We start from the raw sequence: 24,672 nt of genomic DNA on the forward strand, positions 1-24,672 counted from the left end.
ATTCGTCATCTTCAGCATTCGAAAGCATGATATTATCCATAGGCAAAGTGTAGTTATGGCAGTTGTCTATAAGCACGTTTCTCTCTTGTTGATTAGCAATAGAACGGCTAACTTTTTCCTTTCTTTTTTTGTCACGACTTTGCATGGACATGCTGAAATAAATTATCCAATTATCATTCCAGTCACAGGAAAGGTCTTATATCTTGAACAAATAAAAATAATGACTAAACTTTAAAGAAAAAAAAAAACAATTTTCACAATCTTTCTGAAGTTTGGTACGGACCCCGGAAAAAAGCGTCTGTTCAAGCAGCCATCTTGGCAGTTCTCCCCCCGAACACAGCTATCCTGTCCAACTGACGAGACTTCCGTTTCTTAATCCGGGGACTTTGAATTAGTGCGCATGTATTTTACGTTTGCGCATCTTCTTGCGTAGCTCATTTGTTTGTGTTGGTCGAAATCCATCAAACAGCGCACTGTACGTTCGTGAATTCAAGCGAAGTGCGCGCAACGTGCGGTGTCGTTCACACTGCATGCTTTGGACAGGAGGAAGGCTAGTCTATACAATCGTGAAAAGCGGGGAAGAGTTCATTGAATTTTTACAGAGAGATGTTGTTATAATCGTGTGCAAACCAAGGCAATTTTCAAGACAAAGCAGTTACCCTGGACGTGGAGCAGGAGGTATGGTTTGGTAGACCCTCTGGTTGTGTAATTGAGCTGGTTAGCATTAGCAGACTAACGTTAGCTAGTACTTTCATTTTGGGCCTTCACAAAAAAAGTTGTCGCCCAACCAATCACAATTACTAACCAACTAGTTGTTTAAATCAGACCATAGGTTAGTATTTTGTTAATCTATTGGTTAACAAATTTGCCCACTTTTTTTAAATCTCCCCAATGAGTGTGCTAACGACGCACTTGAAATTGTACGCGTGCTACAACTAAGTTACAAAGCATTCGCACATTCATTGGCTAAGATAATTTAGCTAGCCAGCGAACTAACGTTAGCTAGCTTTCCAGACTTTGCACTGCTAAAGAGTTCACCTACTTAACTAACAAACATTAGGGCGAATTTACCAGATAGCAGCAGCCATGCCTTTACATGTTACTAATTCGAAAAATGTCTTGATGAATTTGGTTGAAGCACAATAAGCTGATGCGTTACTTGTTATTGACATGCATGGACTATGTACGTTGCTGAAGTACTAGTTAACTAATAATACATTATTCTAGTTTGCACAATTTTTATGTTTTTTTGTATACATCTTTCAAGTTGTGAGTCGCCATGGCAGCTGCATTCCCATATAGAGGGGTACCAGGTGGAATGCCCCCAGGTATCCATCCCCCAGCCCAGGTTCCAGACTACATGTCTGAGGAAAAACTGCAAGAGAAAGGTGGGTTAAGCTCAATGGAGAACTTTTGATCCATGTGTTTTATCTAATGCACAGCTACTGGACTGGCTTCATGGAGCTGTCTACTAAAAAGCATAACATTTCATTGCCCCTTTGGCTATGATTTCCATGGGGTTGTTATTCGATTCATAAAATGGAAAGTTCCTTTGAATGAACATATCATATAACCATTATTGTTCTCTTCCCAATCCGACAGCCAGAAAATGGCAGCAGTTGCAGGCAAAGCGCTACTCTGAGAAGAGGAAGTTTGGGTTTGTTGACGCCCAGAAGGAGGACATGCCACCTGAGCACGTCCGTAAGATCATCAGGGACCACGGTGACATGACCAACAGGAAATTCCGTCACGACAAGAGGGTATACCTGGGGTAAGAAGCAACTTCCCAGTGTCTCTATGGAACTCTGGTGATTTGGATTAGAATTGAGAAAATGTTGTTTATGATACCCAGGGGTGAATGTAAAGCGGTACGGTGTCCTGGGCAAAATAAATAATGTGATACGCAGTACATAGAACATGAACCTATCGCAATAATTATAACAAAAGGGCAAGAAAACTGTAGGCTATTACACCACTATTTATCATTACTGCTTGTCAGAGGCATGGAGAATTTAGCGAATGGACTTTAACTATATATTCATGTACATACTACCTCAATTGGGCCGACCAACCAGTGCTCCAGCGCATTGGCTAACTGGGCTTATCTGCAGTCTGACCCGCCACCCCCTCTCTTACGCTTCTGCTATTCTCTGTTCATCATATATGCATAGTCACTTTGACCATATCTCCATGTACATACTACCTCAATCAGCCTGACTAAATGGTGTCTGTATGTAGCCTCGCTACTTTTATAGCCTCGCTACTGTATATAGCCTGTTTTATTCCTTTACTTACCTATTGTTCACCTAATACCCTTTTTTGCACTATTGGTTATAGCCTCTAAGTAAGCATTTCACTGTCAGGTCTACCTACACCTGTTGTATTTGGCGCACGTTACAAATAAACTTAGATTTGAATGGACCTGAAAACGGGTGATATAGTGTATGGTAATTTTTATTTTATTTTATTTCACCTTTATTTAACCAGGTAGGCTAGTTGAGAACAAGTTCTCATTTGCAACTGCGACCTGGCCAAGATAAAGCATAGCAGTGTGAGCAGACAACAAAGAGTTACACATGGAGTAAACAATTAACAAGTCAATATCACAGTAGAAAACAAAGGGGGAGTCTATATACAATGTGTGCAAAAGGCATGAGGAGGTAGGCAAATAATTACAATTTTGCAGATTAACACTGGAGTGATGAATGATCAGATGGTCATGTACAGGTAGAGATATTGGTGTGCAAAAGAGCAGAAAAGTAAATAAATAAAAACAGTATGGGGATGAGGTAGGTGAAAAAGGTGGGCTATTTACCAATAGACTATGTACAGCTGCAGCGATCGGTTAGCTGCTCAGATAGCTGATGTTTGAAGTTGGTGAGGGAGATAAAAGTCTCCGACTTCAGCGATTTTTGCAATTCGTTCCAGTCACAGGCAGCAGAGTACTGGAACGAAAGGCGGCCAAATGAGGTGTTGGCTTTAGGGATGATCAGTGAGATACACCTGCTGGAGCGCGTGCTACGGATGGGTGTTGCCATCGTGACCAGTGAGCTGAGATAAGGCGGAGCTTTACCTAGCATGGACTTGTAGATGACCTGGAGCCAGTGGGTCTGGCGACGAATATGTAGCGAGGGCCAGCCGACTAGAGCATACAAGTCGCAGTGGTGGGTAGTATAAGGTGCTTTAGTGACAAAACGGATGGCACTGTGATAGACTGCATCCAGTTTGCTGAGTAGAGTGTTGGAAGCCATTTTGTAGATGACATCGCCGAAGTCGAGGATCGGTAGGATAGTCAGTTTTACTAGGGTAAGCTTGGCGGCGTGAGTGAAGGAGGCTTTGTTGCGGAATAGAAAGCCGACTCTTGATTTGATTTTCGATTGGAGATGTTTGATATGAGTCTGGAAGGAGAGTTTGCAGTCTAGTTAGATGAGAACACTGACATTTTGCTAAGGTAGCAATGAGTGGCTGCATAAATTCTGGCCTAATGACAATTGCCAATTGGTGTGTTTTGTGTGACATATGCCTCTTAACATTCACCATTGTTTGGAGGCTGGAAATATGTTTAGAGTGGATTAACATGCGCGGGCAGCCTAGTAAATGAGCCCTTTGAAGTGTTTATTTGACAGGGGTCCCGTACAGGGAATACATTCATCTTACTGCTGATGAAATCTGACATTGTTTGGTTACCATTTTGAACCTGGTTGTTTAGATGTTTAATTTCATGTGGAGATTACAATGGTGAAATCTACAGTGAATATTTGATCAATTATTGCATGAGAGCACAAGGTGTTCTGGATGACTGATCTCGCTCTTCGTAGCCGATGTAAGACCTTTAAACATGTTAACATTCACAAGACCGCAGGGCCAGACGGGATACCAGGATGTGTACTCAGAACATGCGCTGACCAGCTGGCAAGTGTCTTAACTGACATTTTCAACCTATCCTTGATCCGGTCTGTAATACCAACTTGTTTCAAGCAGACCTCTATACACCCCGTGCACATGAACGCCAAGGTAACCTGCACTCACATTTACAGCGATGAAATGCTTTGAAGCTATGGTCATGGCTCACATCAACACCATCAGAAACCCTGGACCCACTCCAATTCAGATACCGCCCCAACAGATCCACAGATAACGCAATCTCTATTGCACTCCACATTGCTCTCGCCCACGTGGACAAAAGGAATACCTATGTAAGAATGAGTTTCATTGACTACAGCTCAGGACCCTGGGAATTAATACCTCCCTCTGCAACTGGATCCTTGACTTCCTGATGGGCAGCCTCCAGGCATTGAGGGTAGTCTACAGCGCTTCCGCCACGCTGACCATCAACACGTGTGCTTAGTCCTCTCCTGTTCTCCGAGTGGCCGTGCACAACTCCAACACCATCAAGTTTGCTGAGGACACGACTGCTCAACTTGAGCAAGACAAAGGAGCTGATCATGGACTACAGGAAATGGAGGGGCAAGCATGCCCCCACCCACATCGGTTGTACTTTAGTGGAGCGGGTCAAGAGCTTCAATTCCCCGGTGTTCACATCACTAAGGAATGAACATGGTCCACCCACACAGTTGTGAAGAGGGCATGACAGCGCCTCTTTCCCTTTAGGAGGGTGAAAAGATTTGGCATGGGTTCTTAGATCCTCAGCATCTTGACGGGCTGCATCTCTGCTCAGTAAGGCACCTGATTGCAAGGTGTTGAGTACGGCCATGTACATCACTGTGGCCAAGCTCACTGCCATCCAAAAATGGTCAGTCTCCAGCCACCCAAGTCATAGACTGTTCTCTCTGCTACCACACAGCAAGCGGTGCCAGTGCAGCTGTGTCTGGAACCAACAGGACCCGGCATACACGCATACTTACACTGACATTCTAACACACACGTCATACGCGCACACATGCATACGGAAGCCACACAAAAGGAGAGGAAAGTAAGCATTTCACTGTTAGCCTATACCTGTTGTTTACGAAGCATTTGATAAATAAAATGTTTTGTGGTTTGCTAACTATGCCCCCCCGTCCTCCTCTTTTCACCCAATGCTCACACCACTTCCTATGTCTCCTAATCTTCCCATCTCTCCTTTGTGTGTGGTCTTCTCCACAGAGCTCTGAAGTACATGCCCCACGCGGTGCTGAAGCTACTGGAGAACATGCCCATGCCCTGGGAGCAGATCAGAGACGTGCCTGTCCTTTACCACATCACTGGAGCCATCTCCTTTGTCAACGAGATCCCCTGGGTCATAGAGCCTGTCTACATCGCCCAGTGGGGGTGAGACAGACTAATATTCTGTTCGTGCATGTTTTTATTTCTGTTTTGGTGTAATTTTTAGAGTGAATGAACAATTGAGGACTGTGTATGGATTTAAGCATGCCTAGTTTCCATTAAAGTCCTATTTAGAATTTTTAGAAACTAGAGTTAGCCATAGATGCCTCAAACCACCTAGATGATCCTCGTTCACTTCCTAGTTAAATTCTCTCCGTAGCGCCATGTGGATCATGATGCGTCGTGAGAAGAGGGATCGTCGTCACTTCAAGCGTATGCGCTTCCCTCCTTTTGACGATGAGGAACCTCCGCTGGACTACGCTGATAACATCCTGGACGTGGAGCCACTGGAAGCCATCCAGATGGAGCTGGATGCAGAAGAGGACTCCTCCGTGGCTGAGTGGCTCTACGAACACCAGCCCCTCAAGGACGCCAACAAGTGAGTCACAGCGAAGCCTGTTTTGGTTTCTCTCTGGTCAGTCCTGATGTGTAAAGGACACCTGCTCACTGAGTTTAATTTTATTTTCAAATTACACAGTTTAAACTATTGCCTGGTGCTCATCAGAATATTATCACAGTGTACCAAAGACCTGAAACCTCTTAATGTAAGCCACAATATTTAAACACAAGTCTTGGTTGGTTTAGCACAAGTTCTGAGTAAGTTGAAATCAGTCAAGTGTTCTTCAAGCTAAAACCCTAGATTGGTTGTCTATTTTCTTTTTGTCCTTGTATGAACCTGCCTTTCTCACCTTCCCTTCAACCCTAGGTATGTGAACGGGACCACGTACAGGCGTTGGCAGTTCACCCTGCCCATGATGTCCACGCTGTACCGTCTGGCCAACCAGCTGCTGACTGACCTGGTGGACTACAACTATTTCTACCTGTTTGACCTGAAGGCCTTCTTCACCTCCAAGGCCCTCAACATGGCCATCCCCGGGGGACCTAAGTTTGAACCCCTAGTTAGGGACATCAACCTCCAGTAAGAGCTGGGGTATTTAGTCTGTTACCCCTTAGTGGGGACTCTTAAGTACATTGCTGAATCGCTCAAATAAATATTTTTAGTGCTGTCTAACTTGTGGTGGCTTTTGGGCATTACACTGTGGAAGTATCTGTTCCTCAACTCTCTTCTCCCATCTCAGAGATGAAGACTGGAACGAGTTCAACGACATCAACAAGATCATCATCAGACAGCCTATCAGGACAGAGTACAAGATTGCCTTCCCATACCTGTACAACAACCTTCCCCACCACGTTCACCTCACCTGGTGAGAAAGATGCCCTCTACTGACATTACTGTCTATCTCATACAGGCCCCAGAACATCCTCCTAGATTCTAGAAATGGAAAACTCCTATTGACATGCACACATTTGGGTGATATGCTAACAAGTGTTTCTGTAGGTACCACACTCCCAATGTGGTGTTCATCAAGACTGAGGATCCTGATTTGCCAGCGTTTTACTTTGACCCCCTGATCAACCCCATCTCCCACAGACACTCAGTCAAGGTATGTGTTGTTTTTAATGTACAGTACGTTATGCACTGCAACCAAATTGCCATTCAGAGACAAATTCCTCTTGAATTGTAATGAACCCTGCCCAAGCAGCTCCTTTAACATTAACTTTAAATGTTTTCTCAAATTGTATCTACCTAGCTAGTAGCCCTCCCACAAAGGCGCACTTGCATTGGTTTGCTTGCAAGTGCGTAACGACTGGAGGAAAATTGAATTGAATGGTGGGTTACTGGCTGAACAGAATCTGTGCTGCAGTTGGTCCATCAGCATTCAAACACCTATTTTGAGATTGGAGGAGTCAACTAATAGCAGATACTTCTTTATTGTAGTGTTGTTTTGTCCCCCCCCCCCCCCCCCCCCCCCAACATCTCTCACACATCGCTCACACCCCTACAGAGTCAGGAGCCTCTGCCAGAGGATGACGAAGAGTTTGAGCTTCCAGAGTACGTGGAGCCCTTCTTGAAGGAGACGCCCCTCTACACAGACAACACAGCCAATGGAATCGCTCTACTCTGGGCACCACGCCCCTTCAACTTGCGCTCTGGGAGGACCAGGCGGGCCATCGATATCCCACTCATCAAGAACTGGTGAGGAAACACTCAAATAACATTATGGTGGGATGTAGGATGGGAATTGATATTGCTGTGTAAATGTATTTATTGCCTTTTTTAAACCAGGTAAGTCATTGGAAACCTTCTCTTTTACAATAAATACTCAGTAACTTGTCCTACATGGACCTTTAATGACTGAAGATGACTGCTATATCTGTGAACTCTCTTGTCTCTGCTGATATTGTAAACCTAATAAAGATGGCATGGTAATACTAAATGAACATCTAATTAGTCAGTGTCTGCCTGACTGCCTCCCATGTCAGGTATCGTGAGCACTGCCCGGCCGGCCAGCCAGTGAAGGTGCGTGTGTCTTACCAGAAACTGCTCAAGTACTACGTACTCAACGCTCTCAAACACAGACCACCCAAGGCCCAGAAGAAGAGGTAAGCATCAATGATGCTTCTGAAGTTACTAAACTAACCCCCAAATGATTGTTCGTAGATATTTGATACAGAAAAATAACTTTACTATTTGCAGCACAATTTGGTGGAAAAAATATACCACAAGTACAACAATCTGACCAGCCTCCTCTGTCCTCCCCTACCAGGTACTTGTTTCGTTCCTTTAAAGCCACCAAGTTCTTCCAGTCGACTAAGCTGGACTGGGTGGAGGTGGGCCTGCAGGTGTGCAGACAGGGATACAACATGCTGAACCTGCTCATCCACCGCAAGAACCTCAACTACCTGCACCTGGATTACAACTTCAACCTCAAGCCTGTCAAGACCCTCACCACGAAGGTAACCAGACAAACTAGATGCCAACTGATGTAAGAGGGGCAAGACGGAGAGAAGTCCTGTCCAACCCCCGGGTTACCGCAGACCTTCTTAGTTGTCAACATTGCGTAACTAAATCCTAATTTGTGTAGCACAATATTAACGGGTGCTTGTGACATGCTGCATTGCAAGCATGTTTTATCTAACCTGCAGCGAGTTAACAATTTAGTAGTGGTGTTGGCCAACCTTGTGGAAATTTGCAGATAGAAATGTCGTGTCAGAGGCATGTTTGTTCTACTTATCATATTTCTATCTAAATGCAGTCCATAACCTTGTGCCCTGCTGAATGCGCCTGTGGTGTCTGTCTTTTCTTCAGGAACGTAAGAAGTCCAGGTTTGGGAATGCCTTCCATCTGTGCAGAGAGGTGCTGCGTCTCAGCAAGCTGGTAGTGGACAGCCACGTGCAGTACAGACTGGGCAACGTGGATGCTTTCCAGGTCAGCAACACAGCACTTGAATAACATCCAATAAAATCTTCCTTTATTTGGTGTTAAAAATAAATTTGATTTTGGCTCACAATTGGAAGTGCCTGTTAGAAATTCAAACCTATTTAAAGTCTTTCCTAATATGTATTGTTTCTCCCTACTTCCTCCTTGGTCTGTAGTTGGCAGACGGGCTGCAGTACATCTTTGCCCACGTGGGCCAGCTGACTGGCATGTACCGCTACAAGTACAAGCTGATGAGACAAATCCGGATGTGCAAGGACCTCAAGCACCTCATCTACTACCGCTTCAACACTGTGAGTACAGAGTATACACCCACACACTTATATCCATGTAAATGGTCACAAACATTACCTACGTTGTCAATTTCGTAAAGGAAGAATTTTCCATTATTGCCAACATGTCTGAAACACCACTAAGTAACACATCTGCTCTGTAATGTATTGGTGGTGATATTGGGACACAACTAAAGGCTGAGTTTGTTGTTGAAGGTATGTGTTTTGCTGTGTGTTCTCAGGGTCCAGTGGGTAAGGGTCCAGGCTGTGGGTTCTGGGCACCAGGATGGAGAGTGTGGCTGTTCTTTATGAGGGGCATCACCCCTCTGCTGGAGAGATGGCTGGGCAACCTGCTGGCCAGGCAGTTTGAAGGTAAGGCCTTTTAACTTCCCTTTATCATAGGTGATGTTAGAACTGTTTGTGATACTAATTATCACATGAGGCACAATGGCCTATCAATGAACTACTTGCTTACCCAGTTGCATTTGAGCCCTTGAACAAAAGTAAATATTTCGATAAGTGTGTTTGTGAAGGGTGAGGAGAGGGAAAAAGCAGGACCATGAACTGTGACGACAAGAAAACGCAAATGAATTCACTGTGGATCGTGAGAAGCTCTCGTACTGATGGACTGATTGGGAACACCAGTAAATCAACCAATTGTGGATGTCCCCTTCAACAGGTCGTCACTCCAAGGGCGTGGCGAAGACTGTGACGAAGCAGCGTGTGGAGTCCCACTTTGACCTGGAGCTGCGTGCGGCCGTGATGCACGACATCCTGGACATGATGCCTGAGGGCATCAAGCAGAACAAGGCCAGAACCATCCTGCAGCACCTCTCTGAGTCCTGGCGCTGCTGGAAGGCCAACATCCCCTGGAAGGTATGAGATTATAGAGATGAAAAGGCATGAGGCAGCATATAGGGGGAAATGAATGTTGGGGCTTCATTCCAGGGTCTTGTGTGCTTGATTTTACAGCCAGAAAGGTAGGGGCAGTTCAGGGAATGTTTGCTTTAAGAATATTTATTGGTGACATGTTATAGAAATATAATCTTTCATCAAACTCGGTTGTCTTCAGCATTTATGATTTTGTAAGCAATAAACAGAACTTGTTTTCCTGAAAGGTTCAACATTTGCCATTACTGGAAGGTAGTTTATTTACACCTATGTAGTACTGGGACAGTTTTTGACACACTTATCCATGTCGTCCCTCCAGGTCCCAGGCCTGCCCACACCCATCGAGAACATGATCCTACGCTACGTGAAGGCCAAAGCTGATTGGTGGACCAACACGGCCCACTACAACCGCGAGCGAATCAGGCGCGGCGCAACCGTGGACAAGACTGTGTGTAAGAAGAACCTGGGTAGACTGACCCGTCTGTACCTGAAGGCTGAGCAGGAGAGGCAGCACAACTACCTGAAGGTAATACAGCACACACTATGATCCTCGTTTATGGCATGGAAGGCACTAGGTAAGTGCATAGCTGTTGCAACCATAGAGGTAGAACACATAGTTCTCTCTATTGTGCAACTACCTTCTCTGCTGTGAGGAGTGTAGACAATTCAGCCATGCAACAGCAAACCAGCAGAGTTAACAGGGCCACCAGTCTCTCAAGAACAGGCTGAGTCGGTAGTATAATACTCTGACACTTGTTTTAAAAAATGTGTGTGTATATATGGGATGTTTGTTTATAGAAAAATAGAATTTAATGGTACGGCTTATTTATTTGTATCGTAACTTGGTTCCTATGACTTCATCTTGCCATATGCAGTGTGTATAATGTGTCAGCTGTGTCTCCCAGGATGGTCCATACATCACAGCAGAGGAGGCTGTGGCCATCTACACCACAACAGTCCACTGGCTGGAGAGCAGACGCTTCTCCCCCATTCCCTTCCCCCCACTGTCCTACAAACACGACACCAAACTGCTCATCCTGGCCCTGGAGAGGCTCAAAGAGGCCTACAGGTAACACACACCAACTCCCTGTAGCTGCCTCCTGTTAGGGAACATGTACTGAAAAAGATGGCTTTAGATCCTTTCTGCTAGGGTATCTTGCAGTGATTTGGCCGTGTGGTTGTTTTCTCTTCCCAGTGTGAAGTCCAGGCTGAACCAGTCTCAGAGAGAGGAGTTGGGGCTGATAGAGCAGGCCTATGACAACCCTCACGAGGCCCTGTCCAGAATCAAACGGCACCTGCTCACACAGAGAGCCTTCAAAGAGGTTGGTCCCAGGACCAACTCTAAATACATACTGGGCTTTTTGCTTAAGCCACCCTCTAAATTTCATCCCTTTTCGTCTAACTATATGGAAATGATTTGAACTTTCAGTTGACCAAGTTAACTGTCCTAAGAACCAAATCTATCTCGCTTCTATGAACTTAGCACTCACCCATTCCACTCCAATTGCTCTCCTCCCCCTCTCTCTCTAGGTTGGCATAGAGTTCATGGACCTGTACAGTCACCTGGTGCCTGTGTATGATGTGGAGCCCCTGGAGAAGATCACGGATGCCTACCTGGACCAGTACCTGTGGTATGAGGCTGACAAACGACGTCTCTTCCCCCCCTGGATCAAACCAGCTGACACAGAGCCTCCTCCACTCCTCGTCTACAAGTGGTGCCAAGGTGAGGACTAGGTTGGGTAGATTTTGAGTGTGTTTATAGTAGTTGTATTTATGTCCTGTATGTGTATTCACAGAGCCAAGGCATATTGTATAATAGGAGAAAGTATCTACGCCCTATGCAATCGTTTCTGTTCAACGCTTTCAATAATTCTATATCCATTCATTGTAGGATACAAATCAGACTTTTTTTCCCTCATGTTTTGTAACCAGGCATCAACAACCTGCAGGATGTGTGGGAGACGATGGAGGGAGAGTGTAACGTGATGCTGGAGTCTCGCTATGAAAAGATGTATGAGAAAATAGATCTGACGCTGCTCAACAGACTGCTGCGTCTCATCGTGGACCACAACATCGCTGACTACATGACTGCCAAGAACAATGTGGTCATCAACTACAAGGTGAGAGCACCTTGCTGTCTCGAAGAGGGGTTTGTTGTGCAGGGTTTGGATCAAGTCAATTTAGTTTGAGTCAATTCAGGAAGTAAACTGAGATTCCAATTTTCCTCATTCAAAAGCAATGACGAAGATATTGTGCTGGTCTTTTTGTCAGTTAAATGATGGCATTGCTTGATATTATACCTTTTTACTTTTCGCTCCTAACTGTTTAGTTGCTTATATATATCCTTCTCTCCCATCCCAGGACATGAACCACACCAACTCGTACGGTATCATCCGTGGTCTGCAGTTTGCCTCGTTCATTGTGCAGTACTACGGCCTGGTCATGGACCTGTTGGTGCTGGGGCTCCACCGGGCCAGTGAGATGGCTGGACCCCCTCAGATGCCCAACGACTTCCTGTCCTTCCAGGATACAGCCACAGAGAGTGCTCACCCCATCCGCCTCTACTGCAGATACATCGACCGCATACATATCTTCTTCAGGTACAAAACAGCAACACAACACCTTAGATAGAAGTTAGTACTCCTTTAACTGACGCTACATCAAATACCTGAGTAAGAGCAGAAGAGACACACACATACATACACAGATTTTACTTGGTGCAGACTAACGGCTTCGACTTATCCATGTAGGTATCTGTTGAAATCTGTAGAAGCTCAGTGATTGACGTGTCTGCTCTTTTCTCCTTCTTCCAGGTTCTCAGCTGATGAGGCCAGGGACCTGATCCAGAGGTACCTAACGGAGCACCCTGACCCCAACAATGAGAACATTGTGGGATACAACAACAAGAAGTGCTGGCCCAGAGACGCCAGGATGAGACTGATGAAGCACGACGTCAACCTGTGAGTCGTTGTCGCCCCCCCATTGTTTGTTCTTTATATGGAACAGTAGCAGAGTAGCTGAGAAAATAATGCAGGACTCATGTGAGATGTACTGATGTGAGACATCCACATTTTATTTTCCCTGCTTCACCAATGTTGGGATTCTGGTTAATTCAGCTTCAGAAGTCTGCATTGTCAGTTGAGCTCTGCAGAATCACTGCATTTTGGACTTATCTTTGTTTCCAAACATTGAATATTATTAATCATTAGTTATGCTAGACACATCAGGGGTGCGATAGTCTACGGTCTGTACCAGAAGTTAATGGGTATCTGTAGGAGGAATGGTCAGTGCAATTAAGCTTGGAATGTACTGAGTGTAGGGGAAACGGTCACATGTGGCAGCAGTGATAAGGGGAGAGAGCCGTGGTTTAGTGATTGACGGGGGTCGAGGTCAGGTCACATTAAGGGAGAAGGAACACTTTATTACCTGTATCACTTAATTTCCTGCCTAGCAATAAAGATGCAATGTTTAGCAAGAAGGAGGAGACTCTACCCCAAATTGGGGTGTATATATACCACCACTGGTAGAACCACTTCTTGGTCTGTTCAGCTGTTCTATCCTCTGGGATGAATAAACTTTGTTTAAGCTTTCATAGTGTCTGTTGAGATCTTACTCTGATATTTAGAACCTAACACCAGCAACTTGAATGGGAGGAATAGCGATACTCCTATCTTGTGAAATAATAGTTGTCCCTCCCTCTCTGTAACCGTCCAGGGGTCGTGCTGTGTTCTGGGACATTAAGAACCGCCTGCCTCGCTCTGTGACCACGGTTCAATGGGAGAACAGCTTTGTGTCAGTCTACAGCAAAGACAACCCTAACCTGCTCTTCAACATGTGTGGCTTCGAGTGCCGCATCCTGCCCAAGTGTCGCACCAGCTACGAGGAGTTCACCCACAAGGACGGAGTATGGAACCTGCAGAACGAGGTGAGAGGGCAAACAGAGGGATGGAGAGAGAAGGGCTGGAGGAAGAGGGATGTTGCCTGGTTAACTTAGTTTATACCCAGTTTAAACTCAGTTTATACCAGTTGACCCTGTCCTTCGTCCCCATGGCGATACAGTGGTGTGCTAAATGATCATGGCAGCTGCCACCAGATAGTCAGACCTTTATCACCGTGGCTGACTGGAACTGATACGTTGCTACGCTGTTGTCCCTTGTACTAAGACAAGGCTGTTCTTGCTGTGTGTGTGTAGGTGACCAAAGAGCGTACTGCCCAGTGTTTCCTGCGTGTGGATGATGAGTCCATGCAGCGGTTCCACAACAGAGTCAGACAGATCCTCATGGCCTCAGGATCCACCACCTTTACTAAGGTAAACAACTCATTTACAGAACCTCACTGTTTCTTTCTTCGCCGAGGTTCTGTAATTTTATATAGAAGTATACCAACTAAAGAAATCTGTTGTCAAAATGAAATTCATAACAGTAGTTATGAGAACCGTACTAATGTTGAAATACATTAACCCCCCCCCAATCTCCCCTCAGATTGTCAACAAGTGGAACACGGCTCTGATAGGGCTGATGACGTACTTCCGTGAGGCGGTGGTCAACACCCAGGAGCTGCTGGACCTGCTGGTGAAATGTGAGAACAAGATCCAGACCCGTATCAAGATCGGTCTCAACTCCAAGATGCCCAGTCGCTTCCCCCCTGTGGTCTTCTACACCCCCAAGGAGCTGGGAGGGCTGGGCATGCTGTCCATGGGACACGTCCTCATCCCACAGTCCGATCTGAGGTAAGCGCAAAATGCATGTAGAATGAGTGTAGAAGCTAGGATTTGTCCAAAAAGGGCCATAGATGTTCCTGTATGAGGTTAACAAAGTCTACTTACTGCAAACTTAGAGAACATGGTATTGATAGAAATGTGAGCTGGATAATGATGTGACATTCCTAGTTGACTAATGAAGATAGACCTGGTTGCATTACTTCCTCTTTGAAATGTAGTTGTTACATATTAATGCATGTTTTAAATTACGAGTTAGAGGGAAGTTTTCCTTCCTGCCACTAACCCATCTTGTCCTGCTGCCCTCCCTCTCCCCCAGGTGGTCAAAGCAGACTGACGTTGGCATCACCCATTTCCGGTCCGGTATGAGCCACGAGGAGGACCAGCTGATTCCTAACCTGTACCGCTACATCCAGCCCTGGGAGAGTGAGTTCATCGACTCCCAGAGAGTTTGGGCAGAGTACGCCCTGAAGAGACAGGAGGCTATCGCACAGAACAGGTACTGAACACCTGCACAGGCAAGACAGTTGCTCTATCTCAACCCCTGGTCCCCATGTAGGCTGGATTTAAGCTCCACTTGGCGTTCTTAATCACACACTGCACGGATGGTTCCACTTGGAGATTTAGGTGCATGTCAGAATGTATAACTCAACATTTTAGAGGTTTTGCTAAGGAGAAGACTTTTCAAAGTGTAAATGTAGCCTTCGCTCCATATTCTTTAACTAGATGGTCATACGGTTCAGAGGTTTAGTACTATGAGAGTTGATAGATGTCTTGTGTTCCTGTCAGGCGTCTGACCCTGGAGGACTTAGAGGACTCTTGGGACAGAGGTATCCCCCGTATCAACACCCTGTTCCAGAAGGACAGACACACGCTGGCCTACGACAAGGGCTGGAGGGTCCGCACTGACTTCAAACAGTACCAGGTAAAACAGTAACCAGGTGGTACTCTCGCAAAAGTTAACCAATTATACTCTGGTAAAAGCCTTCAGTGTATGTCCAGGCATTAATGTGATGCTCTTTCTCAGTGTGTCCTAGGTTGTGAAGGAGAACATTAACTCTGTTCTGTCTGATTGTCCTGTAGGTTCTGAAGCAGAACCCGTTCTGGTGGACCCACCAGCGTCACGACGGGAAGTTGTGGAACCTCAACAACTACAGGACAGACATGATCCAGGCTCTGGGAGGGGTGGAGGGCATCCTGGAACACACACTCTTCAAAGGGACCTACTTCCCCACCTGGGAGGGTCTCTTCTGGTCAGTACCACACACTCATTCACTACGTGACGTAGGTTATTGTTGCATGTTTGTGTGCGCCCATTTTCTAACGTATTTATGTAATTCATGCTCAGACATTTATTGCCGTATAACATAATGTAGATGTGGGGTTTTACCTAGCTAACCTCCAGCCTTATCTCTACTTCACCACAGGGAGAAAGCCAGTGGCTTTGAGGAGTCCATGAAGTGGAAGAAGCTGACCAACGCCCAGAGATCTGGTTTGAACCAGATCCCCAACCGTCGCTTCACCCTCTGGTGGTCTCCCACCATCAACAGGGCCAACGTGAATACCTGATTACACATACACATGGATGCATATCCCAGATTGGTTTTGTGTCTTATATTGTCACTCTTAACTCACAATCATGCTCTGTACTCTGTCCTCTCTAGGTGTACGTGGGTTTCCAGGTGCAGCTGGATCTGACCGGGATCTTCATGCACGGAAAGATCCCCACCCTGAAAATCTCCCTCATCCAGATCTTCAGGGCTCACTTGTGGCAAAAGATCCACGAGAGTGTTGTCATGGATCTCTGTCAGGTACTTTTATCTCCAGCTTGATGTATTTGGTTCAATCAGGGATCACAGGAAGACGGATGATCTTGAGACATGGCTGTAGACTACAATGATACGTTTGTGTACCTTTCCCTTCAATGCCTTTCCAGGCAGCAATAACTTGCAGAACCCAAATACATTTTATTAAGGACATTCTCTACCAACATCACAAAAACAACGTGGTTGAAAAGTACATTTTTATCATATGAAACTTTTCAAAGAAATCTGTTTCCTCTGTCTGTGTAGGTGTTTGACCAGGAGCTGGATGCCCTGGAGATCGAGACAGTGCAGAAAGAGACCATTCACCCCAGGAAGTCCTACAAGATGAACTCTTCCTGTGCCGACATACTACTCTTCGCCTCCTACAAGTGGAATGTCTCACGCCCCTCCCTGCTCGCTGACTCAAAGTACGACGCTACAGTTTTTTTTTTCCTTATTCCAGGTTAACACTGAAGCTGTGTCTTTGTTGGTTGGATATGAGCTATGTTTTGCAGGTATCCATTTTAATGTGCCATCTCAAAATGGAAACGGCTTCCAAACTTCCATGACATAATAGATCCAAGTTCGACAAGAAGCCAAGTTATTCTTGCCAGAGAGACAATGACTCGCACGACATCGAGACCTTATTTCTGTCTTAGTACTGATTAATCCTTGACGTCTCTCCCTCTTCAGGGACGTGATGGACAGCACCACCACCCAGAAGTACTGGATCGACATACAGCTTCGCTGGGGAGACTACGACTCTCACGACATCGAGCGCTACGCCAGAGCCAAGTTCCTGGACTACACCACAGACAACATGAGCATCTACCCCTCCCCCACCGGGGTGCTCATCGCCATCGACCTGGCCTACAACCTCCACAGGTAAGCATAGCTACGCTAGCATTTCTGCTAATGTCTGGATGACAAGTAATGGATACATTTGCTAGCCTGTAGACATGAGTTCTAGCATTACCACTAATGTCCACATGATAAGTGTGGTGATGGGAAATGTTGTTAGCGTAGCTAGTAGTCTTGTATAGTTGTCAACAGTTGCCCTCTCACACACGTGAACTCAAGGGTGTTACTGAACACTTGTTTGTTTACATCTATCACATGACATAGGAACTCACCAGCCACCCTCTTTCTTTCCTACCTCTCTCCCGTCTCTCCAGTGGGTACGGTAACTGGTTCCCGGGAGGCAAGCCCCTGATCCAGCAGGCCATGGCTAAGATCATGAAGGCCAACCCTGCTCTGTACGTCCTGAGGGAGCGCATCCGTAAGGGTCTGCAGCTCTACTCCTCAGAGCCCACTGAGCCCTACCTGTCCTCCCAGAACTACGGCGAGCTCTTCTCCAATCAGATCATCTGGTTTGTGGACGACACTAACGTATACCGTGTCACCATCCACAAGGTGGGTGAGGAGTCTGGGGCTGAATTAGAATTTAGAATTATTAGAGAACCGACATTCTGAGATTCATGTCAACGTTCTAGGGCTTCAAATTTGATGGGTTGGATTCTCTGACACAGCAGTGTACCTCCTAGAATATTTTTTTACTGTAACATTTTCAGACAATGAAACATTTCTGAAAATATATACTGTTAGGTAACTAGTCTCAGACGATGTTAAACACTTTATCTTCGGTCATGTAAATACTCCTGCTCTGTCCTTGCAGACGTTTGAGGGTAACTTGACCACCAAGCCCATCAACGGAGCCATCTTCATCTTCAACCCCAGGACAGGACAGCTCTTCCTCAAGATCATCCACACCTCTGTGTGGGCCGGACAGAAACGTCTGGGACAGGTTCGTCTTCAAATGAAAAATACCTTTTACTCTCTTTCGCAATGCATAGGGCAATCAGACTCTGGAAAGGAGCAAATCAAAAATTAATGAAAGACTAGTTATGCTCAATGTCCTCACTACTTTTTCTCCCCTCTTTCTTTCCTTCTCTTCTCTCTCCCTTTTTATAGCTGGCGAAGTGGAAGACAGCTGAGGAGGTGGCTGCTCTGATTCGTTCCCTTCCTGTGGAGGAGCAGCCCAAACAGATCATTGTCACCAGGAAGGGCATGTTGGACCCCCTCGAGGTGATACCCCATACCTCACAATTACATTGATTGATTACACTGCACCTCATTGATATAGTCATAGCATTAATCTGCCCAATTTACAGATCAGTACTTGACTGAGATGATAAATATTTTGACTATCACGCTTCTTTCTCTGTGATACGGTTGAGATTATTGAAAAACTGAGATGACCAATGTGTAGCAATCACAATCTCTTTACAACCTAACATTTTATTTTTATCCCTTTCTCCTCCCAGGTCCACTTGCTGGACTTCCCCAACATTGTGATCAAGGGCTCTGAGCTGCAGCTGCCCTTCCAGGCCTGTCTGAAGGTGGAGAAGTTTGGAGACCTAATCCTGAAGGCCACCGAGCCTCAGATGGTCCTGTTCAACCTGTATGACGACTGGCTCAAGACCATCTCCTCCTACACCGTTAGTCTACTTCCTACTATTTTTGTACAAGAATGAGACTTAAGCAAGGTGGTGGTAGTAGACTGACTGGTTCAAGGCGTGAGTGGCTGTTCACTTCCTGTGACCGATAATACTAGAATGAGACTAAAAAGGATTCAACAGCGATTTCTGCCAAATCTAGCCATTAGCGGTTAATGTTTATAAAACAATTAAGTGTATTGTATACATAAGAGCCGGCTAACTGAAGAATAATGCCATAAATATCAACAATGTCTAGTCCTGTTTCTCATTCTAGAAGCTCTTCTGGAGTGCAAAACCTTTATTGGGCGAGCCGTTTCTGTCATACCCCTGTTTAACCAGTGTCTGTGTGGCTCTGTTTCCTGTCTCTAGGCGTTCTCCCGTCTCATCCTGATCCTTAGGGCGCTCCATGTGAACAACGACCGTGCCAAGGTGATCCTGAAGCCCGATAAGACCACCATCACAGAGCCTCACCACATCTGGCCCACGCTGACCGATGAGGAGTGGATCAAGGTGGAGGTGCAGCTCAAAGACCTCATCCTGGCCGACTATGGAAAGAAGAACAAGTGAGTGGCTATAATGTCTGTGGTGGCCTTTGTAAAGCTGTCATGAAGCTTCACAACGCTGTCATATGTATATTAACTTCCATTTGCTATTATGAGAGTTCACAACACCTACAAGAATAATCTCTAACCATCTCAATAAGCTATTGCAAAAATGTTTATGGAATCAAGTAACATCTAGGATACCCACTACAAGCGAGCATGCATTTCAATCCCAAATCTCCCTCAACCATATCTGACCTCGACTCTCTGAACTCTCCAGCGTGAACGTGGCATCTCTGACCCAGTCTGAGATCCGTGACATCATCCTGGGCATGGAGATCTCTGCTCCGTCCCAGCAGCGCCAGCAGATTGCTGAGATTGAAAAGCAGACCAAGGAGCAGTCCCAGCTCACTGCCACGCAGACACGCACAGTCAACAAACACGGCGATGAGATCATCACCTCAACAACCTCTAACTACGAGACACAGACCTTCTCCTCCAAGACAGAATGGAGAGTCAGGTATGTAGGGGGGAGACATTTTTTGGTACCCTTCCCCAGGTCTGTGCCTTGACACAATCCTGTCTTGGCGCTCTACCGGCAATTCCTTCAATCTAATGGCTTGGTTTTTGCTCTGACATGCACTGTCAACTGTTGGACCTTTTATATAGACGTGTGTGCTTTTCCAAAACATGTCCAATCATTTGAATTTACAACAGGTGGACTCTAATCAAGTTGTAGAAACATCTCAAGGATGATCAGTGGAAACATGATAATGTCTCATAGCAAAGGGTCTGAATGCTTATGTAAATAATGTGTTTCTGTTTTTTATTTTATTCTCCAAAAATTCTAAACCTATGTTCACTTTGTCATGGGGTATTGTGTGTAGATTGAGGAAGAGAAGAAAAAAAAAGAATTTTAGAATAAGGCTGTAACGTAACAAAATGTCAAGGGGTCTGAATCCTTTACGAATGCACTGTATATCCTTCCAATCACCCTTGGTGCTGACAAGGGAATGTAATACACTTTGGAGCTTTTTGATTGTTATATTATAGTTATTCTTCAAAGTAGGAGTTGTGAAATCATGGCCATATCTTCAGAGGTGAATGGAGCGCCAATAATGGCTCTTTGATAACTTCCTCCTGCAGGGCCATCTCTGCTGCCAACCTGCACCTGAGGACCAACCACATCTACGTGTCGTCTGATGACATCAAGGAGACGGGCTACACCTACATCCTGCCCAAAAACGTCCTCAAGAAGTTCATCTGCATCTCAGACCTGCGAGCCCAGGTCAGTACTGCAGCCTACTGTTTATCCTGTTTGCATCACCGTAACCTCTCCTAGTTATCTCTTTGCTTGTGACCCTTGTGGTAAAATGCCTACAATGATGCTAAAACAGTCAAATCACTCTACCTTCATCTCTTTGTACATCTCTTTAGATATTATTGTAATCTTCTTTATATATGAATGAAGTGCTTAACTGCTTATACAGCTAGAACAGGATTATTTGGTACCCTCAATCATGTCTATTGTATAGTTTTTATATATCGGTCAGTCTGAATGTCTGTTGCTGATGTGTGCATCCTCTCTGCCTCCAGATTGCAGGTTACCTGTACGGCACCAGTCCCCCTGACAACCCCCAGGTGAAGGAGATCAGGTGTATTGTCATGGTACCCCAGTGGGGAACGCATCAGACCGTCCACCTACCCAATCAGCTGCCAGGACACGAGTACCTCAAGGTACAGACTTAGGGGATACCATACACACATGAACACACATGCTCAGATACAAGCATATAATTTGATTTGATGGCATGCTGTTTACTGGATCATGTCTCATTACGTGGAAGTGATTAACCATGGACAATGGCTCATTTTCCTTGTCTTTATGTTTTTGAGGCTCATACCAAGTGTGCAATAGCCTTTGAAATTGGAAGTGTTCAGTTCCTGATCAGGGCAGAACACACACGCACTCCTGCTTCCCCTGTCTCACCTCCTCTCTACCCCTTCTCCGCCTACAGGAGATGGAGCCCCTGGGTTGGATCCACACCCAGCCCAACGAGTCTCCCCAACTCTCCCCTCAGGATGTCACCAGCCACGCCAAGATCATGGCTGACAACCCCGCCTGGGATGGAGAGAAGACCATCATCATCACCTGCAGGTAGGACAAATACTGTTGTACTTGCTTTTTATTAATCAGCAGTTAATCTACATATAGCAGCAAATTTGAAGAAGGTTTTACTTCATGACAGATCAGGCCAGCCCGGTTATAGAGGGCTTTATTGTATGTTGGTTGGATTGACAGACTTGGTTTAAACCCAGACTGTCTACTCGTCACTGGGCTGGGTTAGCCTAAACTAAGGCCTTCAGGTCTCGTCAAGGTTATTCATCGTCCCAACCACCCCAGCTACATTTGTAAACATTGATTAACTCCACCTATACATGCATCACTCTTCTAAACATTCAAGTTGCATCATGTACATCAAGGCTAACTACCGTATAACATCTTTATTCATTTCCAGTTTCACTCCCGGCTCCTGCACTCTGACGGCCTACAAGCTGACTCCCAGTGGGTACGAGTGGGGCAGACAGAACACAGACAAGGGCAACAACCCCAAGGGCTACCTGCCCTCCCACTATGAGAGGGTTCAGATGCTTCTGTCTGATCGCTTCCTGGGCTTCTTCATGGTGCCTGGACAGGTCTCCTGGAACTACAACTTCATGGGTGAGTAGTGCATAGAACCCGGGATTTCGCAGACACTGATTAAACCTATTCCTAGATTGAAAAATGAATAATAATAATTAATGAATAATGGAAAGTCTTGTATAATGGCTAACGTCCGTTATCAGTGTCTTCAAATCTTAGTGTATTTGAAACAATGAAATTCAACATCTGTGTAACATATCAGGAAAATAAGCATATTAGGAGAATAAGCATTTTACAACCACATGCTTGCAGTGTTTGATTATCAACATGTTGTCGGGATGTGGACAGCTGCTCGTCAAACATCTCATTCCAAAATCATAGGTATTAATATGGAGTTGGTCCCCCCCTTGTTGCTATAACAGCATTCACTCTTCTGGGAAGGCTTTCCACAAGATGTTGGAACATTGCTGGGGAGACTTGCTTCCATTCAGCCACGAGCATTAGTGAGGTCAGGCACTGATGTTGGGAGATTTAGGCCTGGCTCGCTGTCTGCGTTCCAGTTTATCCCAAAATTGTTGGATGGTGTTAAGGTCGGGGCTCTGTGCAGGCCAGTCAAGTTCTTCTACACCGATCCATTTCTTTATGGACCTCGCTTTGTGCACTGGGGTATTGTCATGGTGAAACAAGAAAGGGACTTTCCTAAACTGTTGCCACAAAGTTGGAAGCGCAGAATTGTCTAGAATGTCATTGTATGCTGAAGCATTAAGATTTCCCTTCACTGGAACTAAGGGGCCTAGCCCCAACCATGATAAGAGCACCTGACTATTATTCCTCCTCCACCAAACTTCACAGTTGGCACAATGCATTGGGGCAGATCGCGTTCTCCTGTGATCGACCAAACCCAGATTTGTCAGTCGGACTGGCAGATGGTGAAGCGTGATTCATCACTCCAGAGAACACGATCCACTGCTCCAAAGTCCAATGTTGGCGAGCTTTACTCTACTCCAGGCAACGCTTGGCATTGCGCATGGTAGACTTAAGCTTGTGTGCGGCTGCTCGGCCATGTAAACCCATTTCATGAAGCTCTCGACTAACAGTTACTGTGCTGACGTTGCTTCCAGAGGCCGTTTGGAACTCTGTAGTGAGTGTTGCAACTGAGGACAGACGATTTTTACACGCTTCAGCACTCAGCGGTCCTGTTCAGTAAGCTTGTGTGGCCTACCACTTTGTGGCTGAGCAGTTGTTGCTCCTAGACATTTCCACTTCACAATAACAACACTTATAGTTGACTGGTGCAGCTCTAGCAGGGCAGAAATGTGATGAACTGGCTTGTTGGAAAAGTGGCATCCTATGACGGTGCCACTTTGAAAGTCACTGAGCTCTTCTGTATGGCCAATGTTTGTCTTTACTCAATGTTATACACCTGTCAGCAACGGGTGTGGCTGAAATAGCCAAATCCACCCATTTAAAGAGGTGTCCACATACTTCTGGCAATATAGTGCATCTCAATACATCCTCTCTTCCTCTTTCAGGTGTTCGCCACGACCCCAACATGAAGTATGACCTGCAGCTGTCCAACCCCAAGGAGTTCTACCACGAGGTCCATCGGCCCTCTCACTTCCTCAACTTTGCCTCCCTGCAGGAGGGAGAGATCTACAACGCAGACAGAGAGGACATGTATGGTTGAGACTGGCGCTCCGCTCAGAGATGAGAGGATTACCTCTCTATTGTACATATTCTATGATATGGACATCCTTATGCGGCCTGTCTAGTACAGTCAGACGTATTATTTGACCCAGCCAGCCATGAAGTTATGAATATAACTACTGCTCCATGAAGAAAGGAAATGAGGTACAGCACAGCAATGGCAAACTCACGAGTGTGTGATCTCCATAGCTGTGATGGACTGAGTGTACCAACTGATAGGGATGTTCTGAAGATATTGGGGAATTTGTATGTAAGCCTAGTACCACCTTTTTAGGACACAATGTCACATTGTGTATGTTTTCTGCAAAATTATGTTTGTTCCATTTGGTTGCCCTCTCCCCTCTGATCTCTCCAATAAGGCTTCAGCATGTGAATTCTACTGCGTTTCATTTATGGCTTTCCTTTTGACACATTGCTGCCAATGTGTAATGGTATTTGTGTTTGTCTTCAGTCTGTAGTAGTTGATATAGCTGTAAGATTAATTGTTCTGTGGCATTTCTTTAAATGGGTAGTTAATCACATTCATAATGCTCTTTTTTTTGTAGAAACTGAACTGTGACAATGGAATTGATATGTACTGTTTATGCTAGCAGTCTCTTACCCACTTGCTATGTTGTGCATTCATTGTGGACACTTGGTTTGGGTTAAAATAAAGATCAACATTTTATAAGTATTTGCCCTTGTTTGCTTGTCTCAGTTTTGTGTGGGAGTGCAGTTATCATGTATTTTGTGAATAGCACCATCTTATAGCAAGGACATACCAGGGATACTGACTGCTGTCAAACTGGTGGCTGAGATGGGACTCATGGGACAGGGTGCAAACTGGCCAAAGACTGAACCTTTTATTTTGTGGCATTGTCTCCATGAAGAATTTAGCATTCAAAAAAGTACAAACGTTTTTTTTTTTACTCTGATTTGTCGTGGCAATGAAACAAATGTGGGTAGACTGTCCTTTTAATTGTATTTGATCTATTTTGTTTGATCAATTCCA

The 24,672-nt window shown here is 45.4% G+C and overlaps 1 protein-coding gene across 1 annotated transcript; it reads left to right on the top strand.

The window, feature by feature from the left end:
• Nucleotides 1–435: 435 nt before the first annotated feature.
• LOC109905647 (pre-mRNA-processing-splicing factor 8) lies at nt 436–24,118 on the top strand. The gene is made up of 43 exons (XM_020503151.2): nt 436–678; nt 1,268–1,388; nt 1,603–1,771; nt 5,107–5,271; nt 5,486–5,704; nt 6,032–6,244; nt 6,405–6,530; nt 6,665–6,770; nt 7,173–7,363; nt 7,651–7,770; nt 7,935–8,124; nt 8,477–8,596; nt 8,764–8,898; nt 9,120–9,249; nt 9,557–9,753; nt 10,088–10,294; nt 10,674–10,837; nt 10,964–11,090; nt 11,299–11,491; nt 11,701–11,888; nt 12,130–12,368; nt 12,582–12,728; nt 13,483–13,693; nt 13,961–14,077; nt 14,250–14,497; nt 14,805–14,984; nt 15,275–15,410; nt 15,569–15,738; nt 15,913–16,042; nt 16,150–16,296; nt 16,558–16,718; nt 16,984–17,175; nt 17,466–17,703; nt 17,966–18,094; nt 18,262–18,375; nt 18,615–18,788; nt 19,158–19,351; nt 19,611–19,850; nt 20,477–20,618; nt 20,927–21,067; nt 21,349–21,488; nt 21,850–22,052; nt 23,507–24,118. Exons 2-43 carry the CDS (start codon nt 1,280–1,282, stop codon nt 23,659–23,661), a joined length of 7,017 nt encoding a protein of 2,338 aa, XP_020358740.2. The 5' UTR covers nt 436–678; nt 1,268–1,279; the 3' UTR covers nt 23,662–24,118.
• Nucleotides 24,119–24,672: the final 554 nt, after the last annotated feature.

The sequence above is a fragment of the Oncorhynchus kisutch genome, linkage group LG15 (assembly GCF_002021735.2).
Source record: "Oncorhynchus kisutch isolate 150728-3 linkage group LG15, Okis_V2, whole genome shotgun sequence".
In the NCBI taxonomy this organism is placed as follows: domain Eukaryota; kingdom Metazoa; phylum Chordata; class Actinopteri; order Salmoniformes; family Salmonidae; genus Oncorhynchus; species Oncorhynchus kisutch.

Bases quoted from the DNA above. Each gene is read 5' to 3' on its own strand.
- LOC109905647 (XM_020503151.2), top strand. From the start codon at position 1,280: ATGGCAGCTGCATTCCCATATAGAGGGGTACCAGGTGGAATGCCCCCA. The intron at 10,295-10,673 runs GTAATACAGCAC...TGTGTCTCCCAG, and splicing joins GGCAGCACAACTACCTGAAG to GATGGTCCATACATCACAGC. The intron at 18,789-19,157 runs GTTAGTCTACTT...TCCTGTCTCTAG, and splicing joins AGACCATCTCCTCCTACACC to GCGTTCTCCCGTCTCATCCT.